This window comes from Hipposideros armiger, unplaced genomic scaffold (assembly GCF_001890085.2).
Source record: "Hipposideros armiger isolate ML-2016 unplaced genomic scaffold, ASM189008v1 scaffold_1441, whole genome shotgun sequence".
Classification (NCBI taxonomy): Eukaryota; Metazoa; Chordata; class Mammalia; order Chiroptera; family Hipposideridae; genus Hipposideros; species Hipposideros armiger.
This window is the reverse complement of record NW_017732791.1, coordinates 118711-145579: the sequence shown is the minus strand read 5'-3', so window position 1 is coordinate 145579 and position 26869 is coordinate 118711. Positions and strand designations below refer to the sequence as shown.

At 33.9% G+C, this 26869-nt stretch overlaps 1 protein-coding gene across 1 annotated transcript in view; it reads right to left on the bottom strand.

Annotated features, from left to right (window-relative positions):
• Positions 1-1143: 1143 nt before the first annotated feature.
• Positions 1144-26869, bottom strand: part of MALRD1 (MAM and LDL receptor class A domain containing 1) — a gene marked incomplete at its 5' end in the record, with an annotated part of 142467 nt that continues 116741 nt past the window's right edge. The window contains 5 exons of the mRNA XM_019633930.1: positions 1144-1482; positions 5286-5533; positions 13696-13909; positions 16921-17031; positions 21348-21504. Of these exons, the coding sequence (XP_019489475.1) occupies positions 1144-1482; positions 5286-5533; positions 13696-13909; positions 16921-17031; positions 21348-21504 (1069 nt within the window). The remainder of the gene's footprint in view (positions 1483-5285; positions 5534-13695; positions 13910-16920; positions 17032-21347; positions 21505-26869) is intronic.

Below are 26869 nucleotides of genomic sequence, written 5' to 3'. Positions count from 1 at the left end.
TAATATGATAAAAATACTATTCAAGTGATCAGACCTGTACAAGGGCTAATATATCTGCCATCCAGAGATCTACGCAGAATGGAAAGAAAATCTTTTCTCAAGGAAATAGATTAGTCCAAGGCTTCTGAACTCTTGTGCGTTACATTCTCATATGTATACTTATTCCTCAGTCTTGCAATGTTCATTTGCTCTCCTCTGTTCTATTCTGTGTAGTGCTAGTAGCACATCAGGCAAAGGGTCTGCTTAACTAGTCAACTAGTTTTTTTTCTTAACCAAATTAAAATAATCCCTTTGCAATGAATGGGGAAGTAAAGGGAGAAATGGCAATTGTCCCCATGCCATCAGCCATCTTAAAAGCCAGAGCAGGCAAATTCATTCTTTTTAAAGCACTTTTGTTTTCGCCCTTTATGAGAGAAATAATTTAGCTACCAAAGAAACAGTAATTTTGTTTTCTATGCTAAACTCATGGTTTAAATATTAATCTACGTCCTATTATAAGATGACAAAATTTGCTCTTTTGTCATTTTAATAATCTATATTGAATTTATTTTCATCTCATACCTCTAGGATATGATAGGCATTAATGCTTCTTGCTGTTTCCACTCCTTACAACATTGTCACTGGATGTATTATACCGAACATTTACCAACTCAAAGTTTTAATATACTTCTTTAGACAAATTACCAAAAGATATTTTAGGTTAAAAGAGTGTAAGGACACATTGAATCACCTAAACCATTTAAATATATAAACTCGACCTCTCAAATTGGAATGTCCAGCAGTCCAAAAAGAATAAAGTAAATAGCATAACCACAGTAATGTCTAATTAAAATCGAATAACTCTGCCCTTGATGTTCTTATGTTTTATCAAGAGTGAATTGATATTTGTTAAGGATTACATTCTGTACCAGACTGCACAAACTAAGGAGTCCTCTCTTATTTTATTAGTCTAAGAAGAAGCTGACTAAGGGAACTCAGGAAGTGGCAAACACACTGAAGCTTAGAGAAAAGTTGGAAAACAATTTTATGAGAAAAAGTTTGAAAGATAATTTTTTAGATTCAAAAGAGTTGTTTTTTTTTTCTTTATGAAAGCAGTAAATTACTGGTTGTTTATGCCATTCCTTTTCCTTCCCCTTTCTTCCTTCACACCGTCCACCCTGTAAAAACACCAAATACAAATTGAAATGTACCTGTTGGAAGAGGCTCTGCCAGTTCTTCTTTCGTGGAGTGATGGGGTGACAGACAACTCTTCGTAAGCACAATGTCATCCAGTGCAATATCACCCCGGTGTCCTTTCCCAACTCTACCTTCAAATTTGAGTTGGAAGTCCTCATCGCCAGACAGAAACAGCTCTTTCCGCTGCCAGAAATTGCCTTGTTCTACAGTGAGGTTAAGGAGGACCTTCGTTCGGTTTGAGACTGACACCTGGATCAAGGTGAGTGCCCCAATGCCATTTCCATACATGTGATAATGAAAAATTATCTGTAACCAAGAATGGGAATGTAATATATAATTACTATAATTAATTCCATTTTATTTTCAATCATATCATATTACCGTCTTCTTTATTAACAGATTCCAGATGGAAAACAAGATCTGTATGTTCTATTGCTCTGTGAGTACTCTAACACCGAGTGAAGTTAGGCCAGCCTTAAGTCATACGTTGCTATACTGGGGGTGCCAAAAAAAATGTATTCATATGACTCGTATTCATCTTTTGTTATCAGTATATATTGAGCATTACAATATTAATACAGTTTTTTCCTTTCTTAAAATGTGTATACATTTTTTGGGCACCCTCTGTATATGGAAAACAATAGAAATGTACTGGAAAAAAATGAGCAGAGTTTACTTCCTTTCTGTGATTTCTCAAAGCAGGATTCCCCGATAAACATTTAAAGTCCACTATCAAAGGAATTCAATATGAGTAAAAAGTGATGCATTATACAAAAGACTTTTCACGATTTAAGAAATAGCAGGGACTAAAGACAATCATTTTTAATCTCAAGAAACTTGAAACATTTTCTTTAAAATAGCAGAGTACTCTATTGCTATCCCACCACATTCCTGCATTTGAAACACATTTCAGCTCTACAAGATCTTTAGAGCTCCACTGTATAAAGTAAAACCACCAGAACAGCAATTATCCAAGTTTTACTAGAAATGCTAGAAATATGCTTTAAAAGATCAGCATTGGGAGTTTTTCCCTGAGTAAAAATTAGTACAAGTAATTTCGGGGATTAACATTTCAATGTTTCAAAGATGGAGTTGACCAGAATTTTAGGTATTGCTACATAGAAGGAGAAAGTCAGGGAAAATTCTGGAAGAACAGTACAGGTTACAAATAGTAGGAACTCAGAAGGTTTTGAAACTTTCTTCTTCTCATTTGTATGAACAGGGAAAACTGTAATGGGGGGTGACCTTCACAGGGAAAAGACATTATTGAAACAGTAGGAGTAATGGAAATCATACTCTGGTGAAAGAAAAAAAATGAATGTGTTTCAAGGGTAAAGAACGTGATTAAACAATATATACAACACATACTACAAAGACCATCAAGAATAGGCAAGCTCTGTGTGAAGTGACTACTCACATTTCCTAGCAGATGAAGTATTATGTTATGATCCAAAAATATTTCTTCTGTTGATTAACCAATTAATGTTGGAAAATATGAGATCGGTGACCACTGTGAATGGTCCAGAGAGGGCTGGTGAAACCGGGGTGGCATAACTCATTAAAGTGACAACAAAAGACACCTGGGGCCAGCGTCTCAGGCAGCATCAACAGGCAGGAGAGGAGGCTCTGGGATGAACACAGCACATGTCTGTTTAGATCCCTTCTAGTCACAGACATGATCTGCCCACTGTTCTGCCTTGTCTTGTCTTCTCATTTGTGCAGGACACAGGAGGCATATGTTTAAATATTTCCCTATCTTCTTGAGGACATTTCCTGAATGATGCTGTTGGGTTAACATGCAAACAAATGTCTAAACACCTCCATTTCTACAGAGAACACTTGGTGACAGCATAACCTAATCACAAGATAACCCGAGTGAATAAAAATCGGTTAAGTGTTGAATTCTTCTAAAGACCATCAATGTTTTGGGATCATAGACTAATACTTCATCTGCTATGATATTTGAGTCATCACTTCACATGGCTTACCTAGTCTTGATGGTCTTTTCACTGGAAATTTTAGTTACTCAGGGGTTTGATCTCTTCCCTCGTCAACCTCTGTCTTCATGCCTCTCACCACTCATTTCTCAAAAGGAAGAAAAAAATCTCCAATTTCATTTTTCCTGTTTGAAGGTATCTCACAAGGTTCAGTGACAGAGATGACATCCATGAAAATTTGGGAGGTCACTCTGTTTATCTGATAAATATATTTTTTATATGAGAGACCCAATCATTCCCAGCATGACCTTTCCTTACTTCTTTGTATTCAATCTATATCATAAATATTCATTAAATAAAGCATTCATCATTAATTTTTGACATTTCTTCTAGGCATACTTCATTATTCTCACACAGATATTTAAAACAGTGGAGACTATAGTTCTGGGACCAGGGTAAAATAGAGATGAATGCAATCCTTGGTTACTACAGTACAAAACACAAAATCTTTTGAGGATTTTCAGAGGAAATATCTAATTAGAAAAGCTCAGAAGTCAAACTGGAATTGTATATATTTTATGTTTAACTTCCTTTCTAAGACTAGAATTAATTTGCAATTTTCAGAGTAGCTGTGGATATAAGAGATAAATTTGTAGACACTCAATATATATAAAATCTGGTGTGTTTGGGCTTTATATTTGAGCCAGTATCAAGTAATTTGGGAGACAGGAAAAAAGTAAAAATATATTTCATTAAAAATCCATTTTTTGCCAAACTAATTAAAGTTTAGTATAATTCTGTATGATTTGTTATATCCATTCTGGACTCCTGACTAAGTTATCTCTCTCACACTCTGATCTGAAAATGTCACTTCCTTGCAGAGAAATCTGTTAAACTGGGGTGGCATAACTCCTGTCTATTGAATGTGCCTGAAGAGATAAAAGAGATAAGATTACTATCTGAGAGAAAACCTATGAAATCAACTTAAGCACAAACAGGAAAACTCTTAAGACAAACTAAAGGTTTAACATGCATTAAGACTGTGACAGAGTTAGGATGTGAAGGATGGTCAGTATGAAACAAAGAACGAGAATCTGTAGTAGGTGCAGCTACAATTGGGGAGCCTGTGAGAAAAAATTTAACATACCTCCTCCCCAGGGTTAGGGCTCTCTCTATTATGAAAACAGGTCCATGAGAATATTAGAATTTGAAGACAATAAAGGTTTAAATCATGCTATTGTCTCCCAGCCTGATTCTTTGATCAGCTGGCAACTTTGTGGATGTAATTTGCTTTTCACCAGTGCTCAAACTTTAGGGAACATACCACTCAGAAGAATCCATATGTTCAAATCTTATTGCAATTCTCATTGTAATTATAAATAAATGGTACATTTATGTATCAATCTCTCATAAGCAAGATTCTTGTGAAGTCATCTTTTATATATAAATTATATAAAATAATTTATATTATATGCAAAGCTAAGTTTAGTTCCTAGCCTAGCTGACTCAAATCCTTTGTGGCATAAAAACAATCAAGCAGATAATAAAGTGGAGGACCCTGGAAGTACATAGTCACCATATGAGGCTGTTTAGCCCAAACATCCATACCACTTTATTTATACTTTTAACACTCTGCAAAGCTTTTCTTCAAATTTCCACAGGATAATAACCAAACCATTTTTGATTCCTGCCTACAGAAATTATTCTACATTTTTAGGGCCAAGTTCAGTTTTTTTTTTCATGAAGACTTCATCAATCATTTCATTGTAGCTCCAACCATCTCTAATAATAATTCTTGAGCTATTTAACTATATTTTCCTTATTGTTGGTTAGTTTTGTTTCTGATGGTGAAATGCCCATAATTCCAATACATACTAAATGTCCTGAGTGGAAGCCACTGGTATTTTACTCCTTTTGTATTATCCATGGTGATGGGTAATAACCATTAAATTTTCCAATGGTTTCCAAAATTCCAGTATCTATGGAATTTATCCATAAATTCGTCCAGCAGTTCTAACAATCCTTCCCTTTCTTCCTTACTTTACCTTCTTTCTCCCTCATATATCCCAAGTTGCATAAATTCAACCGTATTTTTGGTCTGGTCCTGACCATTTCATTTTCTGCATTTGACTCTATCAGCAGTTGCTCAGAATATTTCTGCTTTTGCCATACCTTGCAGTTTTTGCTTCTTCTACTTATGGCGGGGCTTGAAATTCTGGCTGCTCTGATGGGCTGCTGAGGGAACAAGCTCTTTATGAAGATGTAATGACCAGACGAATTTCGCAAGGTGTGATCAGCAGCTGGCTCTGTGCCGGCAACAGGCGTGCTGCTGGCTTTCAGATTCCAGTCAAAGTCATCGTCCTGCTCCTGCTCCCAGGAACACAGATCGAATTCAAAATCGCAGCGCCCCCTGGCGGTACCTGGAAAACATTTCCCAATTTGTGGTAGAGAGCAAGAGGAAATTAGCCGATTTTAAGGCATGCAACCCAAAACTACAGTGATCATGTAATATTCAAAACTTCACAATATTATATTCACAGCAACATTAAAATAGAATATTCTAGTTTGTTACACACAGCTATTCCCATGGCTTATGTATGTTTATTTCTCCCCAAGTCTGATCCCCAGTCTCAAAATCAGTGACAAAATATTTCAGCATTACACACATTTTCTCCTCCAAGCACCTATTTGGTTAATGTGATTTATTTCCTCTCACATCTTTGCTTTTCAGGTCTTGGTAGGAAATTTAGGAAGTTTATTATTTTGCAATGCAGTTTGGCTTGGGAAATACTGCCTAAAGCAAAAGTTATTAATCATTGTAATTATTTTGTAAACATATTCTCATTTTAGAGAGGAGAAAATTGTGAAACAAAAAAGGTTTAAAGTGCAATAATTTAAATTAATTTATTATAATAAGCTGCAGAAATTAAATATGTTAAGTTGCATTAAGTACCAACTAAGTTGCATTACATACCAGCTTTTATTTCAAATTATTTTTAAAATAGTTTATTACTAACATCGCTTATGTTTTTTTCTTTCACTTCCAGGATAGTAAGAATTACTGAGTTTAATACTGTCCTTATTGATTTTCTGCCTGCTGGTCTATCCACTTCCGACAGAGGGGCGTGGAAATCCCCAACTATGATAGTGGATTCATCAATTCTCCTTGAAATTCTATTAGTTTTTGTCGCATGTGGTTTGACACTGTTGTTAGGCACATACACATTGCAGACTGCCATGCCTTCTTGGACAATGGACCCCTCCATGGCTACGTGGTACCTTTATGCATCCCTGACAATTTTCCATGTTTGAAGTTAGTTCTGTCTGAAATTAACAGAGCTACTCCTGCTTTCTTTTGTTTAGCATAAGCATGGTATATATTCCTCCATATATTTACTTTTAATCTATAAAAGCCTTTATACTTAAAGTGGGTTTCTCGTGGGGTACATACATAGAGTTGAGTCTTGTTCTTTTGATCTACTCGGACGATTTCTATCCTTTAATTGGTGCATTCAAAACACTAATGTTCCAAATGATTTTTGAGAGAGTTGAATTCATATCTACCATATTGGATACTATTTCCCACCTGTTGCCCTGTTTGTTCCTATTTTGGTCTTCTACCATTGTTCTGCCTTTTGTGGTTTTAACTGAACATTCTACATGATTCCATTTTCTCTCCTTTTTTAGCATATTGGTTATACTTCTTTACTTTTTTACTGGTTACCTTAGACTTTACATTATACATTTACAAGTAATAAGAAATATTATCATCAAAAATGCTTACTGGTCAAATATGGAAACACTGATTCAATGTTAGAAAACCATAAGACTTCACTCATGTGTGAGATATAAAACTGAAAGCAACAAAGGAACAAGACAAATAAAGAAACCAAAACTCATAGACACAGACAATAGTTTAGTGGTTACCAGAGGGTAAGGGGGTGGGGGGGTGGTAGAAGAGGGTAAAAGGGGTCAAATACACGGTGATGGAAGGAGAACTGACTCTGGGTGGTGAACACATAATGCAATATATAGATGATGTGTCATAGAATTGTACACTTGAAACCTATATAATTTTATTAACCATTGTCACCCCAATATGTTTTTTAAAAATTGTACCTTGCAAAAGAAATACATTGGCAATGATAAAAATAACATTCAAAAGCATAATGTCTGCTCTGACTGATAACCTAATAGATTGGTGTGATATTCAATAAAAATGGCACTGAATAAAATATAAAAGAATTTGATGCAGAAAAGAGCTACAAATACCCCAGAAAATATTCATAAGGTAAAGGTAAATATTAATTAATACAGAACTCAAGATTAAACAAATGTTTTGTTTGTTTCACATATGATAATAATGGATATTGTAAGAAAGATTCCACATTGAAGGAACAAATAGTTATATGATATAAACAGGATTTCTACATGTGTGGGTTTTTTTTGTTTTGTTTTGTTTTGTTTTAAGATTCAGTTTTACACAGAGATGGCATGGTAGCTTGGGCAAAGTAGTGGTTCATAAATCAAGATACTCGGGTTGTAGGATAAACTCTGTCAATATCAGTTTTGTGAACTTTGACAAAACCTTAATCACTATTGTTCATGGCTCCATCTATGGAAAACACTAATATCTGCCCCACTCACCCCTCAGGGCTCCTGTGAAGATCCACTGCCCATTAGTAAATAAAAGGGCTATGAAGGTTAAAAGTTCTAGATAAATATGAGTTCTTATACTGAAGTTTTTCTTGATAGTCCAGATTTGGTTTCAGGAGGCAAAAGAAAGACCAAACCATAATATTCTAGCTCAGAAGTATATTCTGAGTATATTCCCCTATACTATGATTAGTATAGGGGAATAATTTGTCAACCTTCATTTTGACAATTTGTATTCACCTCATTTGCAATGAAATGAGGCAACAGCCAGACTGTGTTGCACAATTTTACAGTCTTACCCAAATGAGCACTACTTATAAGATAAATAAATACGAGAGATGTAACATTCAACATGACTATAGATAGTACCACTGCATGGTACATTTAAAAGTTGTTAAGAGAGTAGATTCAAAGAGTTTGCATTACAAGAAGAAAGACATGTTTTTCTTTTTCTTTTTCTATTTTGTGTTTTTAACCTATATAAGATTATGGATGTTAACTAAATTTATGTGGTAATCATTTCACAATATATGTAAGTTAAATCATGATGTTGTACACCTTAACTTATACAGAGCTATATCTTAATTATATCTCAATAAAATGGGGGTAATTAATTAAAAGAATTTGCTTAAATATATTTCATTCAGGCCTATTCTCATCATGCTCCTTAATAATGCAATTTGCTCTCCCTCAATTTATGATTTCCCTTAGTTTACCCTATATTTTCTCATAGCTGTCATCACCTTTTAATAAACTTTGCAATTTATATACTGGGGGTGCCAAAAAAATGTATACAAATGACTTGTATTCATCTTTTGTTATCCGTATATATTGAGTATTACAATTTTAATACAGTTTTTTCCTTTCTTAAAATGGGTATACATTTTTTGGCACCCACTGTGTGTGTTTGTGTGTGTGTGTGTGTGTGTGTGTGTGTATAATTACACTTGTATGAATATTTGTGCATGTAGATACAGAGAGACTGTATTTTCTGTTCAACTCAAAAGTATGAGAAATAGGATTTTTGTCTGTTCATTTACTGACATATACTAGCTGTCCCATACACTGCTTCACACATAACTCCTCAATAAATATGACTTAAATTAATTTGATATTCCTGTCTTCTCTATTTCTCTTGATCATTGACAGGGTTTTGAAAAATTTTATCACTTTTGAAATCTTCTCCTTCTTAAATTTGTGTTCTATTCCATTAATTTGAACTATTAGCAAGTTTCTAATATAAAGATTAAGTGTATAAATCTTTCTCTAAGTATTCACTTGTCTAAATCCCACAGGATTCTATGCATTATTTTTATTATTATTTGTTTAAAATGTGTTTTAATCTTATTGGGATTTTGGATGGGGAGGCATGAATTATTAACAGTGTCTTTCTCCTAACCAATACGGAGTATCTTGCTTCTACCTCACAATTGATTTCCAACTGAATTCAAAAGAGACAATCTATGTCACTTTCACCTGTTTAAAATTATTGAAGTTTTCTTTATGTTTAATAACATAACATTTTTTTAGTAAATGTTCTGTGTGTGCTTGAAAAGAATAGATAACTGCAATTGGTAACACTGTTACACTTGCCTATTAGGTTCATATGACTTACTAATTATGTTGATCAGATAAATGTCCAGTGCCCTCACTAATCACAGTGCAGAATTAAATTATTTTGAATATGCTTGAGATACTCTTAATTGTGTAGCAACAATAAATATGCTAATTAAAATGTATAGGGAAACAAGAACATGGTTGTTTTCCAAAGAAGCCTCAGAATCAATGGAAAAGATGTGTGCAAATAAGATTTCAGAGTGCTCAGATCCACTAACAACCTCCTTCTTTGATTATGTCGTATATCTTAGACATAGTATTTATATTATGAAGCAATAAATAACATTCAGATTTTGCATTGAGTCTACATTGATTTACAGAAAATTAAAGCAGTTAGTTTTGTTTTATAAAGGATTATTTTCTCCTCCTATATCAGAGATACTCTATGCCTTTAAAAATAGTTTTCTTTTTTTTAATTCTTTCTGCTATTGTTATGTGACATACTTATACTTAATGATATTTCAGAAATTTTCTTAGAGTTGTGATACATGTTCAGCCTTTACTTAGAATATTACAAAAAATCCAAGTTCACTTTCAAATAACATTATACTGTACATTCATGGGTAGTGTGAGTACCTTACAATAACAAGATAATCTTAATTCCTCCTTCCCATCCCCTGGTACCACTGCTATCATTCCTTTCACTTATATAGCACTCATGAACATATATATGTGTGTACATATATGACATATACATAAACATACAAAATTTAATAATTGTTGCTATTTCATTTTGAACAAAGTGTTATCTGTTACATCAATTAAAAATAAGAGAAATAAGCATTTTTATTTTACCTTTACTTATTCCTTCTTCATTGCTCCCCTTCTTTTATGTAGATCTAAGTTTCTAATCTATATAATTTCCCTTATCTATAAAAAAACTTCTTTTAACATTCCTTTTAAGGTAAGTCTACCGGCAAAAAATTCCCTCAATTTTTGTTTCTCTGAGAAAGTCTTTTCCTGTCATAACTTCTGTTACCAAACGAACAGGATGGCTTTTTCTATTTAACTGCTAACTCAATTAAAATTACATTTGAAACTTGTTTTGGTAATTTACTCTTTCTTAGAATAGACTGTAATTCTTACAGTGTCCTTTAGTTCAAAATCATAAAGTTCTCCTAAGTATTCTTTTAGAGGACTGGGAGATAAATCTCATTAAAATAAAACGGAAGCCCAACTCAGCATCTTGTTTAGAATCTGAACTGCTCTCTTAGTTAAGAATTATAAAATGAGGTAATTCCATGGTCCTCGTGTTGGAGAATTGAGTAGCCCAGGAGGACTAGGTGACCATACAGAACAGCATCTAGAAAGGCCATTTTTATAAGGAAATGATGTGTGCTACTGAAAAACAGATTTCATTTGTTTTTAAAAATCATACAAATGCTGCCAAATGAATCTCTATGGTATAAAACATATTTTTCTTTTGCTACCTACTATAGTTTTGAACATATGTTTCCTCAGAAAGCTTAATTCTAACATACCAGTGGGGAAAATACAGTATGCAGGCGTAAGTTCTCTGAATATCACATCAGTGTGGTGAGAGGGGATAACTTAACATTTCATATTTTCTATTTCCCATAGGTTCCAGGTGAGAAAACAGCCTGTAGTCTTCTGTGACATGCCAATTCCAGGCATTTCATGGAAAAAATCAATGCCAGTGCCAGACAGGGGTGTCATCAGGAAGAAAATAATCACCTTTGTCTACAGCTATATCATCAATCAAACCATTTTCTACCTTTCTAAATGCTATAATTTTTCCATCGATCATTATCTTCATAAGTATGAAATAACTGTTTCATTTTTTTCAAAAAGATATCATTTTAAAAGAACAAAACGTAATTCCTTTTAAAATCCTACCATCAAATTCCTAAAATTCAACACTCACCATTCTATTCATTTATTCATTATTGAGCATATGCTATAAAAAAAGCACATTTAGGAAAATGGGAAATCATCTGGAAAGGGGACTTCTGTGTATCAAACATAATGTGTCTCAGGTTCTGAACATTCTCTTTATGTATGTTATTTTATTTCATTCTTCCACGATACATAACAGGTATTATGCTCATTTGAGTTGAGGAGAAAGCTGAAATTCGGAGTTAAATTACTTTGCTGAGCCTTACACTGTAAGCAGTAGAACTATGAGTTGAAGAATGTTAAGATACAGCCTGGCTCTTACCATCTGGAAGCTCCTTTACCTATTATTTCTTCAACAAACTCCATTCCTCTTACACATGATCAACACAAGATGAACTAAAAGATAAAAAACTAAACTACTAAAATTCTTAGGCTACATGAATCTGTTATGGTAGGCAAAAAAAAAAAGAAAATGACACTGAATATTGTGATCGTCTAATCATATTTAGAGTGTTGTGGTATTTTCTGAACATTTAATTCCATGTTGATGGGAAAATTTGAGAGTTGAAACCATCCAATGGAAGCACATATGGCCCATTTAGCTAAGGATATTTTAATAGTTGCTGTTTATTATGAGTCGATCTCCTACAACCCCATTACATAGCTGATAGGTATCTCTTTTAGGAGATCACTCTGTCTGTTTGACGTATTATTTGGGTATTATTTTTTGTTTTATAACAACTTCTCACATCTCATCATCTACAAAGGAATGACAACTCTCTGAAATGCAGCAAAGTATAGAGACTTGTTAATCCTGCATCAATTGGTTTTGATGGATGTTTTGCTTGTCTTTTTTCCAAAACCTTCTTTCAGATGAATAACACTTGTTTGCATTCTGTTTGTCTTTGAAGACACCTGTTTTCCAATGTATCTCCAATTACTTCACACTCCAATGTGTGTACGCTCCAGTCCATCAGCTATTGGGTTGTCGGAAAAGTCATGACGCGTGTTTGTGACAGATTGCATTAGTTCATTTTTGGAAGTACTAGAGTCATTCCATCTATGTTATTTCTATGTAATTTGATAGCTGACAGTTCTAGTTTCATTCTAAAAAAAAATTGAGCAATTTTGGTTGAATTTTGGAGATTTTGCAACAAGTTGAAGATGGAAGACCAAACTGTGCATTTTTGCAATATTTTACTGTTTTACGTCCATAAAGGGAAGAATGCGCGTCAAGCTTGTGAAAAGTTGCATAAAGTTTATGGTGACAATGCTCTACAAGAATGTCAGTGCCAACAATGGTTCACAAAATTCTATGCTGGTGATTTTGATCTCAAGGACGCTCCTCGGTCAGGGAGGCCCACTGAGGCTGATGAAGACAAAATAAAGGCATTGATTGAGTCAAACCCAGATTACATGACACAAGAGATTGCAGAAACATTGAACCTCCATCATTCAAGCCTTCACGACCACCTAAAGAAGCTGGGATACATAAGCAAGCTCGATATTTGAGTTCCACCTGAACTCAAAGAAGTTCATTTGATGGTGCATATAAACATCTGCAACATGCTCATTAGACATGAGGAAAATGATCCTTTTTTGAAGCAACTGATAACTGGTGATGAAAAGTGGATTGTTTACAACAATGTGGTGTGCAAACGGTCTTGGTTCCCATGTGATGATTCGCCTCAAACGACATCAAAAGCAGACATTCATCAGAGGAAGGTTACGCTCTCAGTGTGGTGGGATTTTAAAGGTGTCGTGTGTTTTGAGCTCCTACCAAGGAACCAAACAATCAATTCAAATGTGTACTGTCAGCAATTGGCCAGTTTGAATGAATCCATCATCCAGAAACACCCAGAGCTTGTTAATTGTAAAGGAGTTGTGTTCCATCATGACAACGCGAGACCACACACAAGTTTGATCACCCATCAAAATTATCGGAGCTTGGATGGGATGTGTTGCCACACCCACCACACTCAGCTGACCTTGCGCCATCAGACTTTCACTTGTTTCGCTCTCTTCAAAACTCCTTGCATGGTATAATGTTCAATTTAGATGAGGCTGTAAATAAGTACCTTGTTCAGTTTTTTGCAAATAAAGAAAGGACCTTCTATGAATGAGGAATTATGAAGCTCACTGAAAGATGGCAAAAGGTTATCGAACAAAACGAGCAATATATCGTTGATTGACCTTTGTTGTTTATATAAATAAATGACCTTTGAAAAACATAGACAAAATACATCATGACTTTTCCGACAACCCAATATTTTTAAATGAATTATGGTTCTAAGTATGCAGAAGGAGAAAATCACGTATGTAATTAAATCACCTTACCTGCCTCGGCCGCTGAGCTATTCATATTCTATCTGTTTCCACAACTAACACACCACATAGAGTAAGGTTGTGGGAGTTGAAGGCAAAAGAAAGGATACAGAACATTTCCACTTACTGCAGATGAAGGCCATCTCATCTGAACCATCAGCGCAATCATTCACAAAATCGCACAGCTTGTCCTGGGCAATGCAGTGCTTGTTGGCGCATGTGAATTCTTGAGCAGTACACTTTCTGTCTGGGCTGAGTAGGGGAGAACAGTCTTGGAAGAAAATGTCATCCACTGCTACATCACCTATGTAACTGACCCCACGTCTTGCCCTAAAGACAATCTGAAGGAAGGAAGGAAGAAATAAAGGAAGGAAGGAAGGAAGGGAGAGAGGGGGAGAAGAAGGGAGGGAGGGATGATAAAAAGAGTCAATTTCAGCTGAACTGACCATCAAGAATTCAAAATTTGGAGCAACCTCTAAAAACAGGACATTAAACTTGAATCTGATGAAAATACCCCATAATGAAACTGACCCAAGAAGCATGAGGGTCATCTAGGATCTGCACCATCCTCAACACCTAAGAATGTGGGAGTGGTGACACTGCCACTTGTCTAGGTTTTTAGGAGAGGTGGGCTACAGAGCAGGCAAGAGTCACCTGCCTCCGCAGCAATCAGATCCAACAAGACCTGAGTGTTTCTTAGAGCCTCATCATACATGGAAGCAAGAGGCCAACCAGGGGACAGAAGGTACCAAGAGAAAGAAGATGCAAACATATCCTTCACTCTGTGTTGCCACTTCTTGCCATTCCTCAGATCTGTCCACACCAACTATTTGAAAGTGAAAAGTTACAAAACTCAACACCACAAGTTTTTTTAATTGCCACATCTTTGGAACTGAAATGATATTGATTTGCCTTTGATTCATATATATGATGAATACAATTCTCATGTGTGTCACTGTTTGACAGTGAGATCCCATTGATGTGGACTCCAAGAGAATTAGAAGTGATGAAAAATAATAACAGGAGTCACTGAAGTTTTCAGAAGGCCCATTTTCAGTTTGTAGCATTACCACTGCTTGGAATAATAATGAACATGCTTTCATAGAACAAAAAAGTAACATACTAAACTACTGTCTAGCTTCAAATTTCTAAGTGAAATTAATTCAGAGTTTCTCTGTAGGCCAAATACGTATTTGTGTGTTAACGTAAGACATACTCATATATTTTAAAGTAAATTTAGAACAATTAGAAATGAATTAAGAAATAGTTACCTCAGTGATTTTATACAAAATATTTATTGTTATCAAACTCTCAAACACCTTTTGACAAAATCTAAAAAAATTATTTTTCTTGAAAGAAATAATGAGTTTTACTTAGATGTTATACTTTTATGTTATTGTGTGAAAATCTAGGTGTTTTCCTTTTAAAATGACTGGGCAGAATAATTGAAAATCATGCCTCTCACATTATTAAAAAAATAAAATAAAAACACAATTTGTATGTAAATTCATATATCAAATTTACATAAAAGGGATCAATTGTTCTTCACAGAAGATGTGCAAAAAAATAAATAAATCTGTAAGATATTTTAAGAGCTTGGAAGTAATTAAAAAGAGATAAAACTGTAAAGAATAATAACTACAACTTTTTTATAAGGTAAATTGAGCCCAAGAAAAACGTTGATACACAAATTGAAAAAGGTACTCTACTATCTGATATATCTAAACATTTAAATACGTGATGCATATTTAAGAAATCACATAACTGAATGAATGTTTCATTATTAACTTGTTTATCTATAATTCTTTAGACACAATCTCAGCTGCCTCTCATGTCCAAATAATTGAATCACCACTTATGCATATCCTAATACTACATACAATAATGGTTAAGATTCCATAGGCTTTAATATTAAATGTGATTAAACTTTTTAAAGAGCAATTATTTCATACATACATATATATGTATATGTGTGTGTATATGTGTGTGTGTGTGTGTGTGTGTGTGTGTGTGTGTGTGTTTTCTTTTTTTTTTTTTCCCCCTGGGAGAACAAAAGCAGGATCAATTCTTTTGTAAAAGTTGGAAAGCAATATAGTACAACAGTTGGGTTATGGACTCATAGATAATCTGCCTGTGTTTAAAGTCTGTCTGCCGTTTTGTGGTTATACATCAAGGGCAGGTTGCCTAACTTCTAGCTATTTCTGTATCCTAATCTATTAAATATATATAATAATAGTATGTACCTCACACAGTTATTGTGAAAACTAAAGGAGTGAATATTTTAAATTCATAGAACAGTACTTAGCACTTTCTAAGTGTTATACATGTGATTGCTGAGGGGCCAATCTATGAGACATAGCACAATCATGTAGCCATGGTTACTGAAGAGTCACAGCAGAATTGGTTACTTCTGCTGTATATACAGAGGACTGGAAATTTAATAATTAGAAAATATAGTATATATTCTATTTAGAAAGAAGTAATTCTAAACTCATGGAGTTAAGCCCTGTGCAGTTTTAAGAAAAAATGTTCTCCAACAAAATGGCTTGGTATTCTCACTGTCTTTATTCAAATCTTAACAAATATTAATAGAGGTCTGCTTCATGTTCCAAGAAAGCCCCCCTTTCCACTCAAAAAAGTGAAAGGATTAAATTTTTAAAAAATGTAAAAACCACACACAGTTCCACAGAGCTCTTGTATTCTTGAAAATTCATGAAAATTAAAACCCATACCAAATGTCTTGGCATGTCATTATGTTCAGTTTAAACATTTTAATCTACATACTGTTTGTTTTTTTTCTTTGTTTTATATATAGATAGAGAGGGAGATTATAAGAGGATGAGATATATATATTTATATATATGAATCTTATTAGATAAATATATATCTCATTATCCTAATATTCTTATAATTTACATGAAGACCAATACATCACAAAATTTTGTACCTCCCCAAAATATTTTAGAAATAAGTAAATTTATTAACTCTAAAAAGGATCAACAATATAATGTGTTTTCAAAAGTCTGTCTTTTTAATCACATTTAAAATAATGTAATTATGCTACAGTCTCTGAGAATATATTTATAACATAGATGGAGGTGTTCTTTACATATGGAAGGCTGCCTGATTGTGGAATAGAGGACAGTTGTCATTAAAATTAAATGTTCCTAAAAGTATGGTTGTCTAATTGGGAGAAATTAACACATTCTGAAATTGTAAATTCCTTATGGAAAATACTATATGTATACAAACAAACACATCAGAAATGGAAGACTGTGAGTGGAGGAAATAAATTATGATTAAAGAAAAAATATCAACAAAACTTCATCACTCAACGATTGGGATTACAAACCTGCATATGTGAATGAATGCCCAAAAATACTTCTACTTTTTTCCACTGTGCGCCTTGCTGTCCACTTTGAGCCCACAATTTAGAAGTAACATTGTCTTTCTTGCTGAGTACCTGCAGAGATAAATCAAGTAAGAAGTGCTGAAATATTTTGACTTGATAAATTTTAAACATATAGAATTTTCCTAGTGATTTTTTTTAAAATTTTAATATCAACATGAAGTCCCTGAGAGAAAAGCTAAGGCATTTTTTCATTAGATGGCTTTGTTTTCTATACAGCACTGTGTCCCCAGGGTATCTCACTAGCTTTGTGTAATAAAAGTGAGCATGAATATCTGTCAGTCAAGTCTGAAGGTATCTGGGCACCATTTAATTAAGAACTCTAACCACATTGGCTTTTTAAAAAGCTGACAGCAGTAACAATTGGAATTTTATATATGAAATAATATCCATGTAGCCAAATGAAAACCATGGATTACCTGCTATAACACTCTTTTAAGAACGACCTTCCTCATTCTTTTGGGTGCCGTGGTGACAGTCATGTTGTAGTGGGAGCCCATTAAGTGTTAACATCCCACGTGTGTGACATGAGCCGGCACCACTCATGCTATGCCAGTAAGATCTCCCTACCCAGCAGCCTTGAAACTACAGATTCTCATCAGTACTGTATTCTCACTCTAAGGGAAAATTCAGATTAGTCTCAGCAGACAAATGATCACGGCTCTTTTAGAATGATACAAAATGAGCCATCAAGAGAGTAACTGAAGACAATCAGGAAAAGCAGAACAATTTCACATTTTAAAATCACTGACTTAGATAGTTTATTTAATTGTCTCACAATAATACCTTTAAAAATACAATGTGTACAACCAAAGAATTATTCAGGTTCGTGATGGTTCGTGATGGTTTTGACTTTTGAAAGTGATGGTAACTTTTAATGGTTTCATTAGCTATCTTTTTAAATTAAATTCAAATGGCTGCTTTTATAGTAGTAGAGTTTCTAGTCTTGAGTTTCTAAGTAACATATGACTAGCAATAATATCACCAAATTCTTGGTCTATAAAATTCAATTTAAATCAGCATGTTATCATATCAAAGCCAAGGAAATATAATTTCTTAAAAAATATGAACCATTTTTGACAGATACCTAAAAAAACTCTGAGAAGTAGATCTTTGTATGAATAACACCCTATATATAAGTCACTAAGGAAAAATGTGTTCATGCAACATAGTAATGCAAAGTTTAGTGTTACTACATTCAACCATGCACAAAGTAAGGACTACTTTATTTATTTGATTTGTTTAATTATTTGATAATCAATTACTTATAATAAAATTTTAATATTGTTTTATAATTTTTCATCTACTAATACAAAATCTTATCTAAAAAAATGAAAGTATATTTCAGGTAATCTCAACCAGAAAATATACTAGTTAAATAATTCTCATTTTTCTGATGAAAATTCTGCAGTAAGTTGTACTGATTGTTTTACCTAAAATTGTTTTTTAAAAGTCAATGTAGGGCCATCCGAGTGGCTCAGTTGGTTAAGAGCATGAGCTCTAAGCAACGGGATCACCTGTTTGATTCCCACATGGGCCAGTGAGCTGTGCTCAACCTAAGCTGCCACTGAGCTGTCAACAGGTGGCAGGATGGCTCGGCTGGTGAGAGCACGTGCTCCTAACAACAAGGTTGCCAGTTCGACTCCTGCATGGGATGGTGGGCTACGCCCACCTGCAACTAAGATTGAACATGGCACTTTGAGCTGAGCTGCCCTGAGCTGCCGAGAGCTGGCCGGATGGTGACTGGACTTGGAGCTGAGCTAGCTGCACCCTCAAAAACTAAGATTGAAGGACAACAACTTGGCTGTTCCCCTCCCCCAATTCCCCAATAAAATCTTAAAAAAAAAAGTCAATGTAAAACAAAGGATAAATTGTAACTTCAATCCAAAAGTCTATTTGAAAGCTTTTAGATTACTAAATATACACACATACATACATATAAACAAGTTTACTGTTAAATTGTTTGGGGTAAGAAGTCTCATCTATAATAAAGACAATTCTTCTAAAATTGATCTATAAATTTAATGTTTCCAATAAAGCACAGCATATTTGAAATAATATATGTTTATATGAAAATTTAACATGGCCAGGAGATAATTGGATAAAAAAGATGTGGTACATATATACAATGAAATATTACTTGGCCATAAGAAAATACAAAATACTGCCATTTGTGACAGCATGGGTGGATCTAGAGACTATCAGGCTAAGTTAAATAAGTCAGATAGAAAAAGTTGAGAACCATATGATTTCACTTATATGTAGAATATAAAACTGAAAGCAACAAATGAACAAGACAAATAAACAAGCAAAAACTCACAGACACAGACAATAGTTTAGTGGTTACCAGAGGGTAAGGAGGGAGGGGGTGATAGATGAGGGTAAAAGGGGTCAAATATATGGTGATGGAAGGAGAACTGACTCTGGGTGGTGAACACACAATGTGATATATAGATGATGTATTATAGAATTATATACTTGAAACCTATATAACAGGTATATTATATTTATTACTAACCAAAGTGACCCCAATAAATTTAATTTAAAAATATATTTAAAAGACAGGAGGAAAAAAAGCACCTAATATTAAAGTTTCAATGGAAAATAAGAAGCTAAACAGCTGGTCTGCATTCTATTTCTCTCTATTGGGGAAAAAGGAAGCAGGTAACCCAACTGTAATCTCCTTGCAAAAATGCTAAACATAGGCTTCTTTGTAACTAAATTAATGGTATTTGATAAGACAAGAGTCCTTATCTATATGGTTGCTTTTAGGGAGATATCTACTCATGGTAAACAATTCTGAAATTTTGGGATTTATTTTACAGACATGGCTTCTTGGAAAGTGTTATATAAGCTTTGAAACTGAGTATAAATAGAGATGCTTTAAAACCGAGTTGGCTTCTTCTATGTAAATGATGCATCTAGACATAATACTTACAAACCTTATATATTATATAAGGCATTTCCAGTATGGGAAGACAGGATCTAAGGATGTGCGTTTATATTCTAGGACCTCTCTGTTTTGCCTGTATAACTTGGTCTTCTAAAAAAAAAAAAAACAAAAAACAAACAAAAAAAACCCCAGGACCCCATGGAGAATTAGTTAACACCAAGGATGGAACAGAATAAAAATGAGATGAATCTAAAACATTTTTTGGCCAGGAAGAAAGGAAATGCTCAAAGACTAATGGGCTTGTCAAAGAAACATAGAAGTCAGCTTAAAGGGTCTCCTATGACCAAATCTGGAACAATAAAACCAATAAATAATAAAAAATAAGAGATGATAACAAATTGAATACAATAGGAACCCATGAATTCACACTGCTATAGATCAATAAATGGGTAAAATGGATCAATAAATGGAGAGAAAATTTGGAGGTATTTTTACAATAGAAAACCAAGCTATAAACGTAGACAGAATACTGGCGTTAAAAAATCACAATTAGGTAATCATCATAGTAAAATTAACTCCAGCAAAAAATACTACAGGGTGCAAAAACTAGTGGGTAAAATTGAGCTGATATCAGGGTTTTACATACTTTCAAAATATTTCTTCCTCCAAATTTATTGATAACAAAGGGAACAAAAGTACTGAGACCAATGGACATCATGTCAATGGGATGGAATAAAAAGAATGCAATATTGGTGATATAGAAAAAATAAAAGCTTAACATTGAAAATATCCAAATTGAGAGATGTTCTACAAAATAATTGAATTACTATCTTTTAAGGTATCAATATCATAGAAGTTAAAGGAAGATTAAGGAATCATTCTAGTTTGAAAGACTCTAGAAAGAAATAACAACTAGATGTGATATGTGATTCTGTATTGAACTAAATTTTTCCTATAAAAGATGCTACTGGGACAATGGGCAAAAAATAGGATCCCTGTGTGAAGGGAATATTGAAGATATCTGTGAGATTCTCTTCAATTTTTTTGAGTTCAAAACAATTTAATTTTTTTTTTACAAAGAAACAATTTGAAAAAGAATTTAGCACCACTACCATCAAAAACAGCTGTAAGAATACAGATTCAAATATCATCATGTGTATAGTCATTTGATTATGCTAGTCTCAGCACATTAATACTGAAACCTACATGAAATATTTCAAGTATAATGCAATATTTCAAGTATAAAACCATATAACACAGAGCTGAACCTCAGCATAAAGACTATAATCCTAAATTGAACAGTAAAAACAAAAATCCTTCTAGCTACTCAGGTCCAATTCTGCAAAAGCTTATTTTCCAGTCCTGCCATTTTGAAACTAGTAAAGTGTTGATAATGGTCCATTTTCATTTATTAGCAAATGACGTTTTAATAACACTAAATTATACACCATGAATTTTTATACGGCGCACTCAGTACCTGTAGAGAACCAACTGTGGCGCCATTCATATGAGTCCAGAACACAAGGGTACAGCTTGGTCCCGTACGTGAGATAACAGGGGTGAGGACATCAGCAATGTCACCAAATTTTCCATTTGAGCTATCAGCATACAAATACCAGCCATCTGCAGAATTTCTGGGGAAAGTATGATGTATTTATAAGGCAAAAAAAAAAGAAAATCATAAAGAAAGGAAATCAAAATATAAGATAGTTTTGTCATTGGTCATATTTTATCATTCTATAAACTTTCCTGAAAGTATAACAATGTTCAATAACATAATGATGACTCATAACCTTCAGCAGAAATAATTCTATTCTGATTTTGAATCTAGGTGTCAATTGGTACAAAGTGTACATATTATGATAAAGGCTGAAATTACCAGGTCTCGTCTGTAATAACTTGGTGGGGTTATTTTTACAATGATCCTGCCAATACCCTGATCACCTTTGTGGAGCTTATGTGGTTGAAATGAGGCCCTGAAGTATTGAACAGCTTTAGAAGAGGCATAAAAAGAAGGAAAATATATAAATAATTAAAGTATAAAAACCATAAGGGAAACTGGTCTGGTGTTCTACTCAGAGGTCTAAAAGGCTTTCAGCTTCAAATGTATTCTTTGTCTATTAATTTAGGTCAGTGATACATAAACATATTTTAAGAAGCTGGTAGATAATTTTTAAAGTGCTTCTGTTCTTTCCCAGTTGCAAATAAAAGAGGAAAAATAATGATGGACACATTTAAATATCAATGTAATCTTGCCACTCAAGACAGAGTTTCTGGCCCCACTTTCATTATCAATTCAAACGAAAGATAATAAAAGATTAAAGACATGCTAGGTAACAGCTTTTTTTCCTTAATTTATTTACTTTTACTGTGAAATAAACATTTTTTTAAATTAGTTTCAGCTGTACAACACAGTGAAATAGTTATACTTTCTACCCCTCAAAGTGACAAACCTCTTGCCCTACACACACCTTTTTGAATTGATAGATAAGAAAGTGATTCCCCACAATTTGGGCATTCTGGAACTCTTTCTGTGATTAATTAGATTTCTTATCACTTTCTTATATAAGTTCCATGCTAGAGTATACAGAATTTAAACTTGCTACGTAGTAAAAGTTTTTATTTTGAAAGTTTTATCATTTATAAGCACAGAAATATGAATTACTAATAGCAAATAGATGGAGAGAAAGACTTTCAATCAGCACATATTTAGTCAGTCATTCCTAGTCTTGCCTGGCCAACGTGCTGGGAATATGACTGGGAGCAAAAGACACACAGGATTTGGTCTCTGGCCTCACCATTTACTGGGTGGGCAACTTTAGGCGGGTTATTTAACCTCTCTGAACATACCAGTTTCAAAATAAGTAGACCATCTAACCCAGTACCCGACATATCTTATATATTTAAAAATGAAAGTTGTGATTTGTGGTTTAGTTTATGTCATTAATTGCTGCTAATGGGATAAAGACTTTAGTATCCTGCAAAAAAAAAAATGATCTTAATTCATACCCTCCGTTAAGAGGCAGGATTACTATATGAATTTGTCTGAATTGTGTCTCAGTGAATAAGCACTTCCAGCTTTGTTCCTTGTGTGTTGAATACCCCCAGGATCCCAGGGACACAGAGCACAGACAAATATACAAATGATTTGTTGATGTCTACAGTCATTGAGATTCAGCACAATTTGAATAGATACTTTTCCCCAGAAATTGACAAACTAATTTTAAGCTTCATCTAGAAATTTCAAGGGCTAAGAATAGCCAATTTTTTCATCAAGAAGAATAAAGTTGGAGAATCTATCAGACATGAAGATTTATTATAAAGGTGGACTAATCAAGACAGAGTAAAGCTAGAGAAATGGGCTAGAGAAACAAACAAAATAGTCCTGAAACAAATCCATATATATTTTTTGTACACGTGACTTAGGAAAAGTTTGGCTCTTCAGAGCAATGAAGGAAAGAACAATCTTTTCAATGTGGACTAAATAAATTAGGTAGCCCTGTGGAGAAATAAGACAAATTCACCTCTATTTCACAGCATTCAAAAATAATAAATTCCAGGTAGATTGTACCAGGAATGGAGAAGGTGAAACAATTAAGCCTGTCTAAGTAACATAATAATATTTTTATAACGCAGAATGAGAAAGTTTTTTTAAGCAATATATGAAAATTACTAATCATAAGGGGAACTATTGAAAAATGGGACTATATTCAAATTAAGGATTTCTGTTTACCAAAGATACCAATATGATGATCAAAAGGCCTACCAGTGAATGACAGAAAACATGTGTACCACATTTAATAAAGGTAACAATTATTGATTGCCTACTATTAATATATACCATGCACTACGCCACATGTTTAATTGTGTTTGTGTGTGAGACAGTTGTTATACATACATATTATGTAACTGCATACACACCATCAAGAATTAGATGCTACATCCCAAAATGTTCATATCTGTGTTTGAGGGTCATGTATATCTTATTTTCTATACAGTGCATGGTTCATAGTAAACCCTCAAAAATAAAATAAATAAATAAATAAATACAATAAACAAGAGAGTTTAAAATTAGGCGTGCATCATGTGGAAATAAAAAGATAAAGGGAGTGAGAGAACTGTGGATTCAGATAAAATTATACATGAAAAGTTGATAATGTGTGCTAGGCTATGAAAAAAACAATCAAAACAAAACAATAAGACAGAACAAAGCTAATAGATTTGGAGACCATGAGAGAATTAAGGGACTAAAAGTCACAATTCTGGCAACAATAAAAGCATCTACTTTATGGTTAAACCAGAGGTCCCTGTATTAGTTTCCCAGAAAGTATACAATGGAAAAAAAAGGTAATTTTTAAATTTCCTAATCCATTATAATTCAAGAAAATTCAGTTGCAAGGATAAATATAAATTATGGACACAATTTGTTACAGTTACATATCCCTGAGCTAACCCATCACCTGCAAGGAAAAGAAAAAGGGAGACATGGCAGGAGAGCGATTCGAAAATTTCAAAAAAGAAAACTGAATTTGTGTGTTTATATCACACTATGAACAGAGTTACCAGTGTAGCAGTATATCTTATATGCATTAGCTCAGGGCACATGATGTATATACAATTCCTAATGGAAAAATGAAGAATTACACGAATGCTTGCCTCTGTCTGGGATGAGATTATTCAAGCATGTACCTGCAAAGGAAATAAACTCCCCTCCTGGAATGAGTGCAGCTGTAATGATCACACCTAACTGTGCTGTCACTCATAAAATAGCATCTCTCTGCCAGGATTCAAATTGTCTTTCTTCATACAGGGCAGGAAGGAGGTTGTTTTCTAGAAACACATCTTTTCTAATAAAACATATCATAAGCCACATAGCAGTAAAGGTTTAAAGAAAGTAGTAAAGGGTTATGCACTCAGGTGTTGCAAAACTGAAGGTCCCAGGTGATGATGCACATGTCATTAAAAAATGTCACTCTAAAAAGAGGTCTGATTTACAGTCTGTGCTATTTTAAAGAAAGCTTCATAGGTCTCCAGGATGATCAGTTTCTAAAGCCATTACACATATTAAGCAATTAAAACATTGCCTTTTTTTCTTCCCCTTATTTGAGAATCTCCTGGGTATTTACCCTAATTAAATGCGTAAGAAAAATGTACCCTTGCATGGACAAATTAAACTATTTTGAGTTAGGTCAATTGACCTATGATCCTGTAAATGCACCATACGAGGGACATAATCTCCAGGCTTGTTGTTTAGCTTGAGATATGTCTTTTAATTCATTGTGATAACATAGGTTGTTTTCACATACCTGATGGGATATGAGATAATAAATATCATGAACTTGATTAGCTTCATAAGGAGCAGAAATGCAAAGTGTTCAATAGTACGTTCTTCTAATGGTTTCCATAATCTTACCCTAGTACATGTATAAACCATTCTTGCTTTGTAAGTGGCTCCCAACATCTCCACCAACTCCACTGTGTATGGTAAACAAAATTCTTGACCCACCAACTGCTGCAGTGGGCGTCTTAAACAAGCCAGACCAATCAGAGTTCTTATGTGGAGTTTTTAGAATATAAAGTAAAGGAAAAGAAACATTCCTTCTTAAGTGGCAAATCTCTTTATAAGTGGATTCCCCAAGGTTTGAAACCAGCTCTGTTTAAGTTCACAAGTACCCTCTACATTATGCTACATTATTGCAGAAGAGACCTCCCAAAAAATTTTATTTGACCTTATTGATCCTTTCTAAAATACACATCTGATTTTCCCATCCTGCTTAGAAATCTTTCATACATCTCAAAGTGACTCAAAGTGAGAGTCTTGAGCTAAACTGTATGTTAGTCGACTGCAAGTAAATAAGAAGCTTCAGTAAAATACACAATTCACCTTACACACTCCAGATCAGCTGATATTGTATTGTTCATAGCAAGACTTTCTTGATAAAGGAAACAACAACTTCACTTGCATTCTAGTGCAAGCTCTTTATCTCATCATGCATTTGTAACTAACAACCCACAGACTGGCATTTCATACAGCACTGGTGCATATTGGGGGGACAGAGGATGCTTTCTATAAAAGACAGATAGTAAATATTTTAGGCTTTGTGGGCCACACAGTCTCTGTTACAACTCTTCAACTCTGTCTTTTTAGCCTGAAAGCATCCATGGACTGCTTAAATGAATGGTTATAGGCATGCTGCAATACAACAGTATTTACAAAAACAAGGATCAGGCCAGAATTGGCCCATGGGCCATAGTTTGCTCACCACTGTTCTATGGACAAAGTCTCAACTCATCAGGATCTGAAGAACTGAGGAACTTCCTATACAAATATCTGGCTCCAACTTTCATATATCACTTAACTTAGAGACCCAGATTGATATCCATTATATTTGTTCATGCAATTGTTTGAATATATCATATACACACTTTCCTTTCTCTGTCTCCCTTATACTGAATGGTCTTTCTTCTGGGCACAGTTACAACCTCTGCTCCTAGCCTTTTCTCTTTACTGCTCTGATTTATCCTCCACAATGTATTTCAAATATACTTTCACCCAAGTCTTCTTAGTTTCCTAGACTCAAAATTCTTTGATTCAAAATGACTTCCTCACCTAAGAATCCCATAGCATTTTATACATAACTTTAAAATGCATTTTTCATATTAGATTATAATTCATTGAATATGAAGCTATATGCCTTCCTAGATTATAAATACATCAAGACAGATATTTAACTAATTTATTAGAGTATATAGAATATCTTGTAAATTGGCTTAAACTCAGTTGGTACTCAAAAAGTATTTCCTGAATCCATTGCTAAATAAAAGCAGTAAAGAAGTCTAGCTTTTCTATGCCAAAATTCTCCTTTGCAAACACAAGGCACCTCAATTTTGAAAAAGGACTTACAATTTTAGTCCAGTGCTCTTGGGTTTCTTTTTTCGAGTCTCATGAAATAAAAATGAAGCCATGAACATTTTTTTGAAATTTTATACAACCACCTC